General features: G+C 36.3%; 2 protein-coding genes across 2 annotated transcripts; both read right to left on the reverse strand.

The window, feature by feature from the left end:
- Nucleotides 1-988: 988 nt before the first annotated feature.
- On the reverse strand, nucleotides 989-2,305 carry LOC128174625 (uncharacterized protein F54H12.2-like). The gene has a single exon (XM_052840136.1). It carries the CDS (start codon nucleotides 2,303-2,305, stop codon nucleotides 989-991), a length of 1,317 nt encoding a protein of 438 aa, XP_052696096.1.
- A 2,220-nt stretch (nucleotides 2,306-4,525) lies between these two features.
- Nucleotides 4,526-6,396, reverse strand: LOC128172680 (uncharacterized). Its single transcript, XM_052838453.1, has one exon. It carries the CDS (start codon nucleotides 5,613-5,615, stop codon nucleotides 4,632-4,634), a length of 984 nt encoding a protein of 327 aa, XP_052694413.1. The 5' UTR covers nucleotides 5,616-6,396; the 3' UTR covers nucleotides 4,526-4,631.
- Nucleotides 6,397-12,232: the final 5,836 nt, after the last annotated feature.

Genomic DNA, 12,232 nt, shown 5'->3' on the forward strand with positions numbered 1-12,232 from the left:
GGATATAGGTTCTGTGACAACATCACAATGGTCACATTTCGATGATGAGATGTTACTGTGAACAATTGTACACAGTGCGGAGATTGTGCAACCTGCAGCATGAGATCATCCAGCACTACTACGGTGTGATCAATACCCTCTGTGTACTGTTCTATATCGTCTTTAGAAGGCAATCCTTGGTGTAATGAAAAGTTTGGTATCGTCTGCACCATCTCCTCAAACATAGGTTGATGTTCAGAATAAGCATAAACTATTCTATCAACAGGCGTGGAAAACATTCCATTTGCGTTTTGTAAAAGTTCTTTTGTGAAATGCGTTTTCCCGCTTTGTGTACTACCACATATCAAAATGGTGGTAGGTGCCGAAAAAGGAAGCAAGGAACGGTTGTTCATATTAACACCACTTTCTATTTCGATGTTTCTCGGTCGCCAGACCTTTTCAAAATAATGTTTGGTGCTATGTCACACACTTATATATAAGTATACAAGCATAAAAACAATTCCAGATATAATTTTAAGATTTATTTAATGATACATAAAATATTCATGTATGAAATGCTTTACAAAGCCATCATTTGATTGCATGTCAAGAGAAAAAAAATCATAGAAACGATTGAAAGATTTTTTGAAACACAATCTGGCAATTAGAAATACTAATACATAAAGTCCACACAGATTGGAATTACGAGGTTGAAGTCGATAAGATTTAAAACGACATTCTGCACTGTTCGTCTTTAAAAAGTTTTGAATATCTTGACTGTAGTCAGCTGGTGATTTCCCAAGGCTGTCAAAGAACTCGGCTTGCAATGGACTGTACACGATTAATGCCACCCAGTGTTCTCCAGGAAATGGTAAAGGTTGAGTATTGACAATGAAGGCGCTCGGATATTCTGTAACCATTTGAGGCAAAGTATTACTAGCAAACACACCTTTTACGAAACGTCTTAAGCAAGGATCTGTCTTCACCATATTCAACAGTTGTGTTGAATTCATGGTTGAATGTAATTAATGTCACGTGATTTGTCAACCTCAAGTAGAGATGAAAATGTTGCAAATACAATAACATTGGCTGCTTTGGTTGTTGTTTGTTTGAATTTTAGTTCCAGTCTGGTGTTTCCTCTTCGAATCAGGTTTAAATACTCTTCTCCAAATCCACTCGGATCTATCGTAAACACGAAGAGTGAGTATCCGTTTCCAAAATTTTCACGAGAGATAATCAGCCCAGCATCGTTGTTCCATTTCCCAGAGGCTTCAAATAAACGAGCATAGGCGGCTGAATAATGTCCAGCCGTAAAGTCCGTCTTCAGTGGTCTTCCAGGTACGCTTTCTCCGTTGACGTATATTCCAATATCTGTTAATTCCATATGCTCGAAATTAAAAGGGTTGGTTGTGTAATCCCCATTTACAGCTTTCTGGTCCACCAGAGCCACCACAATTCGATCGGGTACTGCCTGTGGAAATATATTGTCCCAGTAAAACTCGGTTGATCCTTTGGGTATGGTATTCATTTTCAGTTCATTTCTTGATATTGTATACTTTACAGGAGTGGATTCAATCTGTTTACTGTGGTTAAGCAAAACACCTGGGTCAACACGTACTTTGGCCACTTTGTACACGACGTCTAGTATTTCTAACTTGTAAGCAGGTGCAGAAGTGGAAGACATGATGACAAAAGGGGCACTGGATCTAAAGAGTTTGATGTAGATGTCTACTCCGTTAATCAAGTATTTATCTATATCAAAGATATCTTCCATCAGGTTCCCTTCCAGCTCAAAGACTTTACTTTCCTGAGTAAAACCATACCGCATGATCAGACCAACATTGCCTCCACCGTACGCATTTGCGTCACCAAGATTCCCCTCGTCTTTAAAGAACAGCTCCGATTGTTTTTGTGAATTGAGTTCATCTTTCCCACTGAACAAAATTGTTTTGAGGTAAGCCTTCCACGGATAGTTATTGGTATTGAAAGAGACCAACTTGTTGTTTAAGTAGACATCCATTTGAGAGAACATGCTTTGTAGAGGTAGGTTCACTATACCAGTTTCTTCGTTTGCTGACAGTGGAGATCCATCAGCTTTCAAAATTCGGGCCTTTACGTATAGTTTACTTCTTTTTAAATCAATGTATTCTGCTCCTGAGCCTGATACAACAATCTCGATGGGAGTGTCAGACACTCCTATGCTGGAAATTGGTCTTGCTTCTGTAAAATACACTTTCTCGACCGCTACTTGGTTTGTGGGGGATGCAAAAAGAGAGAGTTCCATTGGTTGAGCTATGTCTCTATTGTCACTGCTTAAAAATGCCATTTTCACAGCTTGAAGATACTCTTGTAGCTGTCGATATTAAATTCTTTCTTTTTTCTAGATTGTGTTGTTTTGTTTGGCACGCGTCGCTGTTTCTTGACAGGCGTCTTCTTCTTTACGCTCGTGGCCTTTCTTTGTTTTCTTGGTTTGAATGTACCGGTATGTTTTTTCCTCAGAGTTTGAGATGTTGTTGGCTTTAATCTCTTTGAAGAAATGACAGAAGATTGTAAGCGTGGCCTTTTTATACCCCCATTCACTTTGACAAATGGTACACCCTCTTTAACATCCTTTGCATGTTCCACTTTAGCTCTTTCTTCCACGGCAGCTACTGGAGTCACCTGAGTGCTGTTCTCTTCTGATTCTAACTGTGAGTGATTTCTCAGTGGAATCACGTAGGACTTGTAACTTTTCACACCTCTTCCAATTTGCTTTGGTTTGTATCTGTAAGGGTTGAATTTTTTCTCTGCCATGTTCTTGTAGAAAGCCTCCCATATTCGGGGATCGCTGACATAAGTCAGACTATTCATTATAAAACGTAAGGAATTTTCTTGAAATGAAGTGTCACGGTCACAGGTCCGTTTAAAAATGAAACTAAATTTCCATCTCTGTCTGTTATATATATAGCAATCTGCTGTAATTGACCAATTTTTACTGGAATATAATAAGGCTGGCTGTAGGTGATATTTTTGGGATTTTTTCCTAAGTAAATGCGTCTTAGGAGGGGTGCCTCTTTTCCCCCAACAATAGATTCCTCACAAATGTCACAACATACAATCAATTCTGATTTCTTCTTAGATGAAATCCAACTCTCTGTAGAAAATTCAGTCAAAGCAACAGTCCAATACCCGTCAAATTGAATCTGTTTATTTAATTGGACTCGAAAGCAATGTGGTTTATTTTCAAAATATTCAGAGCTATCCGTAGACGTCAATACCATTCGGACGCTCATCTTGAATAGACAGAAGTGGTAAAAAATGACAGCTTTTATTGTTTTTCGAGAGAACTCTCCGGAATCCATGAATTAAATTTCTTTGGCCATCCTTCCCATTTTACAAATAATTCCTTGATTGCACCACGACGTCTTCGTCTAAGTATTTTTTCCACTCTATAAGAAACATCTTCCGACTTTACGACTTTTTGAAGTTCAGACTCATAAAAAGTACCTGCTATAGGGTCGTCTGCCAAATCCTTTAATTTGTACACAGGTATTTGTCCTCTTTTGTACCTTTCATTCACTTTAAAAAACTCTTCTGACCATTTTTGCTGATAATCTCTTTGGAAAGGGTGTTTAAGCTGTGATATTCTGACATTATCTCCAATTTTTAATTTGAAAAAGGGTTTCACTCGTTTTTGCAATTTTCTTTTGCCTGAGTCTTTGGGTTGAATGTGATCCTTTTTTGTCAGTTCTGCTTTTGTTTTCAGTGACAGATAAGCTGCTAGTCTAATTTCATCGGCATTCTGCTGGTTTACATTGGTTGGAGCATTTCCTCCTAATGATCTATGAGGTCTATTGTTGTAACTTTTCACCAAGTCTTGCAAGACATTCACAAAGCGATATGTTCGGTTCTTCATGAAATAGCGATACATTAGGTTCTTCATGGTTCGAATAACCCTCTCAGCATAGTTTGCTTTAGTTTCATTTTGAGTGTATATGACGTTTATCTGCTCTTTTTTCAGGAATGTCTGTACCCAGCGATTTTTAAATTCACTACCCTTATCTGTTCTAAGGGTGTTTGGTTTTCGTCCTCTTTGGAAAACTGATTTTAACCCGTCAGCAATGCTTTGATGGTGTTTATTTTTTATAGGGATTATAAACAAATATCGACTAAATATGTCGATAAGCACTAATAAGAATTTATAACCATCATTATGCTTTGCAATATTTGAAACGTCTGCCATGTCACCATCCCACATAGAATCAATTGTATCCACTATCACCTTTGAACGAGGAAATGTTTTTCGGATTGGTTTATACAAGCTATAAGAATCTTCATTGTTTAAAAACTGTCTTATCTTCAGTCTACCAATTTTGAATTTCCCTTCCTTTTTAACTGCCTGATATAATTTTTCAGGGCCTGCATATGCCCCAGGTTTACCGGGAGTGTAGTAGAGCTCCCTTAAGTAATCCGTATAGTCTGACATACTGAGACAAACTAACCATCTCTCTTTCCGACAGTAACATTTATATTGTAAAAAATAAAGTATCATATCATAGGTATTGAATCATTTTATTTGTTAAAATGAAAATAAAGCACACAAATGAACAGCACAATAAATAATATATACTGTAAGGTTCACATAATTTATTACTTTCTTCAAGTGTTCATTGTCATTCAAGATCACTCTCGATAGTTTCTGTGTGTTGTAGATCTCCTGCATTACATTCCATTGACATGTTGTCTTGCGGATCGTAGCCAAATGGGGTACATTCGGGACAGCTTAACGTTCCAAGTTGATTTTGATGAGACTCGCTGAGCATACAAAATTCAGCGTCTTTTAATTCTGGCGCATATTCATGCATCTCTTCGATGGCATCTCTCAGTCTTGCAAATTTGTTTTTGTTTAGAGAAACGCCTTTCCTTGTAGGTACGGGTTCCAGAGCATCGTCTGGCTTCCAGAAGTGTCGTATGTCCACTGTCGGATAGCCTGGTGATAAGGAAACGAAGACACCCCCACCAACATGCCACTGTACTTCTTTGTCTTCTTTCCCATTACTATCTAAATAGTCTTGAATATCTGGTAAAAGAGATTCAAACATCAACCAACGGGCTAAAGGAAAGGTAACTCCCTTCTTAGTGGCAATGAAACGGCCATGTGATTCTGCGAGGTGACGAATGTGAACGTAGATCTCCCCCTTGAAAGGCATTACGGTGAGGAATAGGTCATTTGAGTCGTCCAAACTTATCCTACATCTTGGTCCCTGAGACTGCTGATGATCAGCGTTATTTGATTCGTTTCTGGAACCTCCTCTTTCTTTGGTACTGACGACGAATGACCTTGCCATTGCCAACTTCTTTTCGTACTCAGACTTTGTGTCATCATCCTTAGTCATCAAGAGTCTGGATAAATCAGGTTGATTGGCTTTCATTAATGCCGTTCGAAGGCCCATAAAAGCTCTGGAACCTCGACGTAAAATGATGCTGATCAATTTCCTGTTTTTGTCATAGCTGGTTTTCTCAGCGTCTATCTGTTGTCTCATTTCATCAGTTATTATGTTCGAGGTGTAAAGATGCCCCGAAACAGGAACAGCCATCATCTTCTTGACCAAAGTCGAGTAGTTTTTCTTAATCAGGTCTTGGTGTTTTTGCTCCATTTTCTTGTTGACTTGATTTCACAAGAAACTGTCTGCTGTTTGTTAAAGACTGATGAAAGTTTTCAAAATATACAAAGTTTATATATACAAGATCTAAGTCACGTGACTTAACTGTAGACTCGCCCTTGGATGTAGACTGTGTCATAAGGTCAGTGACTGTAGACTCGGTCCGTTGTCCTTCTTCCTTGACAAATCTAACAGTTATACCTGCAACACTTTACATATGTACTTTTAAAATAGATCCATCAATATGATCTACTGATGTTTTAAGGTATTGCCACTGTGTTTTACTCAAAGTTATTCCTTCAGTACTTGGTTTTCCAGACTGATATCGCCGTATGTCAATCTCTGTAGTGTTGTTGGCACATATCATAACATATACTTCATTGGAGAGAGGGTAGCGATCCACGTATGAACATGTTTTAATCAAGTCATTTTCCAACGTAGGGTGTAAAACACAGTCTACCTGAGTAGGAGTTTTCTTCTCGTGTAAAACACCAACAGTGATGCACAAAGTTGTAATAAGGACTATCGCAAAAATGCTAGACATTACAATGGTGATGTTTTTTTTCAGCTTTTCTTTAAGCATTGCTTTACACTCATTTCCACAATCATTTGTTAATAATTCCATCATTACCATTTTTTCAGCCATAATTAAAATAAATTGTTTTGCTAGATGAGTTTCAAGAGTAACCCTGAACTGTGTAAATTTTTACACAACATGTCTCATTATATAGTTCATCATGACCTTGTCATTTGACCTTGATGTGACCTCATTTGGCCTTGGTGTGACCTTACTCATCACTTAACCTCTGTGTGACCCATATAGTCATCCTGACTGTCAAGTGACTTCCTGACTATAAATTGTTTTGCTAGATGAGTTTCAAGAGTAACCCTGAACTGTGTAAATTTTTACACAACATGTCTCATTATATAGTTCATCATGACCTTGTCATTTGACCTTGATGTGACCTCATTTGGCCTTGGTGTGACCTTACTCATCACTTAACCTCTGTGTGACCCATATAGTCATCCTGACTGTCAAGTGACTTCCTGACTAGGTTCCAAGGTCACCTTGGGTAACTCATTTGACCTTGGTGTGACCTTACTCATCACTTGACCTTGGTGTGACCTTAGTGTGACCTTGGTGTGACCCTATGACGTCCTATGACGTCATCTTGACTGTAGTGACTGTTCCCTGTCCTATATACTACTAAGGAACATGTTTATGTGTATTTTCTCACCTTTTTTTGGTTTTTGGTTTTTTTTGTCATAAAGAAAAAAATACGCGTATGTAACAGTACATGTATAGACATTATTTTTCCCTTTTTGAATCGTGTCTTGATAATGTTTTTACTTAGTGTTATTTTTATTATTTGATTTTAAGTACCGGTATTTTTTTCGTTATGATGTTATGGTTTATATTATGGCTTGTTTACTTTGCACATGGAAAGTTTCATTCTAATTAATAAAATCATACATGTATTTGTAAACATCTGATTAATTATCGTAAACGTCAATTCCGAGATAATGTGAAAAGCACTGCGCAGCCGCGAAATCATTGAACTGCGAGCAGGCGAAGTGCAGGACGTGGCCTTGTTCGCTCTTTGCTTATAATACTTATTGTGTTTTTATAATGACGAGGTCAATATATGTATATACTTTTAATAGTGTATAAACGAATTCTGACGTGGTCAGATATTTAGTTTTGCGAATCAATAAGCCTATTGTGTTTATGACGTGGTCAAAAACTCGTGGCTGTACCGAAGGCACGTGCGTCATGGCGGACGCTAATACGGCCGTAGAGGCTCGCGTAGATGAGAAAGCTGCGAAAGGGAGAAAGAAAGTCCCAAGTAAAGGTGCGTATTCGGAGAAGACAAGCAGTACACGTTCTGTCCCCAATACTGCATCCACGAGTTCTCGTGTGCATAGTGATCATAGCAGCAATGCCGGTGGACATGACAGTGTCCCAAACGCCGAGATACTCAGTATATTGAGAACAATTTAAGAGAATCAAAAGAAACAAGATGATAGAATGGTCGAAATCGAGAACATGTGTTGTGAGTATCAGTTTAAAGATGACTATGATGATTACGGCGATTTTAATGACTACCCAGGAACTTCCGGTGAACGTTATGAGACGGCTTCGAGGATGCGTGCATCTGAAGATGTTGATACATGTACCGACAACGGGTATGCCAATGCAGGCAGAAAACTTAAAGTCAAAGAAACGTGTGATAAACCTATCGATGACAAACTTGCTAATTTAGTGACAGACTGGTTCCGTGCCAACATACTTAATTTCAGTAGATCAACCTTGTATGTCTGTGACAGTACACAATAGTTGAGTTAGTGAATCTGTGAACACTAGTAGATGGTCTGCGGACAGCGAGGAAAGTGATTTTCATGCTCGGGCAGAAAATAATGATTTGTTTGATATGCATTGTGATTTAAGATATGCTTTGAGTGACTCTTCTGACTCAAATGCAGATAAAGTGCCGATGAGTCAGGTGAGATGTAAAAATACAGTGAATTATTATCACCATCTTTTTTATTTTTAGCATTATGCAGGCGAGATCATTATCAACAATTGGTAGGGAAAATATAAAGGCAACAGTAAGGAGACTCTTATTACACATAATAAAAAATCCAATAGCGACCAAAATCAACTGGGTTGGTAAAGGGGGAAAATTGCTTTCCCTTCCTTGCAATAAAAGGAAGTATTGAAAGGTATGTAAATAAAGAGAGGAGGAAAAAAAGAGAGATAGACTTGATAAATCAAGCTTGGAGAAAACTATATTTATTTTCATTATTCCTCTTTTTAAAAAAAAGAGGAAAAATCGTCTTTGCTCCAATGCAACCGATGCAGAAATATATTCTGTTCCCAAAAACTGGTTCAGATTTGCCAGTGATCGGGAGGGAGGGAGAAAGAGGAGGGCAGAGAAAAAAAGGCTTTCAGCAGCACACAACGAAACCGAACAGGAGGGGAGTGAGCCAGAGGATTCCACTCATGATTAAATTCTTTATAACATGAACTTTTTAATGTCATGGCAACTATGAAAAATTCAATAATAGAAAATGAATCGATCATAATTGTCGAATTAAAATGTGTTTAATTTTTGTAAGATATATAAGGGTTTAGTTTACATTTTGTTTTCGAAAATCATACAATTGAACAAAATGAATTAAAAAACGAATTTTCCACTTAAATATGCATAATTTACTGTCTCCTACCAAGTTAGTTTGATTGTTGTTATGGTTATAATAGCATTGATAGATATATTTTAAGTGGTGAATTGCTTTTAACCAGAAAAACAAAGTGTTGAGTTGCATCGTATTGGTGGCCAGGTAATAAAAGGTCACATATGGCCACAGGATCAACGTAGGCTCACCATAATCGGTCAGTGAAGTTTATCAAAATATTACAGTGGCCAAACACATGCCTTTGTGTTGTACCAACCTAGGTCCAACATTGTTACCTATTGTAGACCAATGAGGTTTCGTATGTTGGGCCAATGTTATTACAACATGTTGGGTCAATGTTGGACCAACACGATGGCCCATTGTTGGACCAACGTGGTGGGCCATAGTTTAAATCAATGCGTTGGACCAACGTAGGCTCAACATGTTGGACCAAGGTGGGACCTACACGTTGGCCTGACGTAGAGCCGATGAGTAATATAACATTGGGCCAACAATGTTTGCCAACATTGGCCCGAAGTAAACAACATTGTTCGGCTTAAGTTGGCCCAAACTAGTCATGCTATCTGGGTATCGAATCCTTCAATCTTCCACATGCAGATGCTTTTTAAAAACAAATAAATTGTTGCAATCCATCTATTTTCCTTCAATGCCATTGCTATCAGCATCGAAATTGCAAATTACAAGTGTACATTTAGCATGCATTTCTTTTACATTCAAGGTAAGCGCTTTTCAGTACTTTGATTTCTTCTTACTGCTGAGCATTATCTCTATTTTGTATTTAATTGGTGGTAAAAACATTTACGTGGATTCAAGATCAAGCTATCTTTTTGCAACAAAGAAAAGTTTGGTTAACTCGTGCATATATTAGTCGGTCAGTTTAGAACGAAACAGGTCACAAATCAGATAACACCGCGAACGTGAGTCTTTTACAGTTTAGAGTCTGTGGCACGGGACAGTTTTGTTTTTATACAATTCATTGTAGCCAGGTGATGTGTGTCTTCGGAACTCTGTAACTATAAAATATTTCCTCAGGTCCTATTCAGCACAAATACCTTCAATTCGCTCGTTATAAGGCCAATCACAAATTTCTGAAGAAAACCACAAGTTAAAACCTGTCAAATTCTCTACTATCTGGTTTTTATGAGATTTCGACTCTTTCATATTTTGTTAATTTGTCGAGAATTTTCAGCTTTTTAGACCTCCCCCAGCTAATAATTGTTTTGCATACCCCCCCCCCCTTTTTTTTTTTTAAAATATATGAATTCTATATATGAAGTCTTCTGTCATATTTTTAAAACTTTATTCAGATAAGTTTTACAGAATTTTATTTCACTAGGGTATTAGTACAGCATATTGCTGTAAACAACTCTGCTAATATGTTATCGAACCCTTTTGTTTATTATCAATATTAAAATTTTGACATCATTGTGATAGTGTTGAATTTCGTAAATATTATTTTATGCATTTTTTATTTCAGCTTTACAAATTAACGTTTATCATTACAATAATAAAATCATTCATATTAAAAAGTTGTGTTATACGTGTTATCCTTTAAAGTTAAAAATAGCAAATGGTCAGTTCTATATTTAATTCTGGTTGTTGATTGGCTGGTAGAATTTTCGCGCGCTGCGCGGCAGGTAGATTTCGAGTGAGGGCTAGTTTTTGTCGAGCTCAGGAGAGGTGGACATTATATGTCTGAGATTATACGTCAAATAAATACGACTTCTGACATGACCTCATACTGTAAGTTCTTTTACTTTTTAATTCACAGTTAAACTCTAATTAAATAGCGTAATATTTTTGATCGTCTATATTTTTTACATAAACACTATTCAGTGAGAATGCTAAGTGTGAAAGCAGATAATGAAATTATTATACCCCCGCAAACGAAGTTTAGGGGGGTATATTGGTTTCACCCTGTCCGTCTGTCTGTCTGTCCGTCTGTCCGTCTGTCTGTAGACGCAACTTTGTCCCCCCTATAGAATTTTTTCTTACTGCATGGAACAGTTTGAAAATTTGTACATATGTTGAACACCATCTGAAGATGTGCACCTGCAATTTTTTTTAAGATCAGACAAGATTTAATGATTTTATGACATTTTTCATTTTCCTTATTCTATATATTGTACACTAATGTTGAAAAGTAAGGGAGGTAATCCTTACAGATTTTATTAATTAATTAATAGAAAACACTTTAAAATATATTTATATAAATACATCCAGATGGAGTTTTTTGTCTTTATGTCTTAATTAATAAAAAAAAAATTATTTTTTTTAAGTATTCTATCAACTGACAATGCAAAGTTTTTGTTTGTCAATGATAAATTCTTAGGAGCTAATGAGAACATCAAAGACAAGTGTGGCTGAATTCATTTGTCCCAAGGGAGCCATTATCTGAGCCATGGTTCAGATGGAGCATGTGTTTAGGGGAAATTGATAATCTGTAAAATGGGTGATGGTTTTGGGGCTATTTTAAAACTGTTTCATGTAAACCAAAAGGTCTATCATTATAAGGAAATAAATAATATAATTATTAATAAAGAAGTTAAACTATTTTTAGAGGTTGTTTAAATTTGTTTGTCAAGTAATTTGATGAAGTGACCCTATTGGGCATTAATTTAAATGAAATTCAAAATTACTGATATGATTGTAGTGTTTTGGCAATTTAAAATTGTTAGTAATATTAAATTTTCTTTTTTACATATTTTTACATAGTATGGTAATTATGGTAATGTTTTGGGAGTTTATTAAATTTAACAAGCTCATCAAAGAAAATCATAGTCCTATGGGATCAATTTTCTGATATGGAGTTCAATTGTGCCATAGGAGAAAGTGAGGAAAATTTGAAACAACTAATTGCATCTGTCAAGACTGTTATTAGAAAGATATTGAAAGTTTTATCAACAGAAGAGCATTGCTTGGCTACCGGTATTTCTATTCACTGCAAAGGGAGGGTTTTTTGTCATTTTGTTGGTTTTTCTTTAAATCAATTAAATTAAGAAAATATATCATCAAATACATACATTTGTAAATGTATTACTGTTATAGATATGTATTTACAGTGAAATTCTGACAATTTTGATTTTTCTTTGTTAACTATTTTTTTTTTTTTTACAATTCTAGAATTTTTTTTTTTATGTGTTCCAAACCTTAATTATTATTCAATTCAATTATTTGTCCCATTTGAAATTAGCCTAGCGGGGGTATTAGTCCCATTAGGACAGTTCTAGTTATTTGTTGGTTTTTATCAAAAATAGTGTTCTATACGCGCACATTATTGTTTAACAGGATCCTGACTTAATTAACAGCATTTGTCATAATTATTTGAAGTGAACCCTGATCCACAATCAGGTATTACAATATTTTGTTACCTAAATATATCTATAAATCATTGTTATTATAGAGATGCATAT

The sequence above is a fragment of the Crassostrea angulata genome, chromosome 2 (genome assembly GCF_025612915.1).
Source record: "Crassostrea angulata isolate pt1a10 chromosome 2, ASM2561291v2, whole genome shotgun sequence".
Lineage (NCBI taxonomy): Eukaryota > Metazoa > Mollusca > Bivalvia > Ostreida > Ostreidae > Magallana > Magallana angulata.

Bases quoted from the DNA above. Each gene is read 5' to 3' on its own strand.
- LOC128172680 (XM_052838453.1), bottom strand. From the start codon at position 5,615: ATGGAGCAAAAACACCAAGACCTGATTAAGAAAAACTACTCGACTTTG.
- LOC128174625 (XM_052840136.1), bottom strand. From the start codon at position 2,305: ATGGCATTTTTAAGCAGTGACAATAGAGACATAGCTCAACCAATGGAA.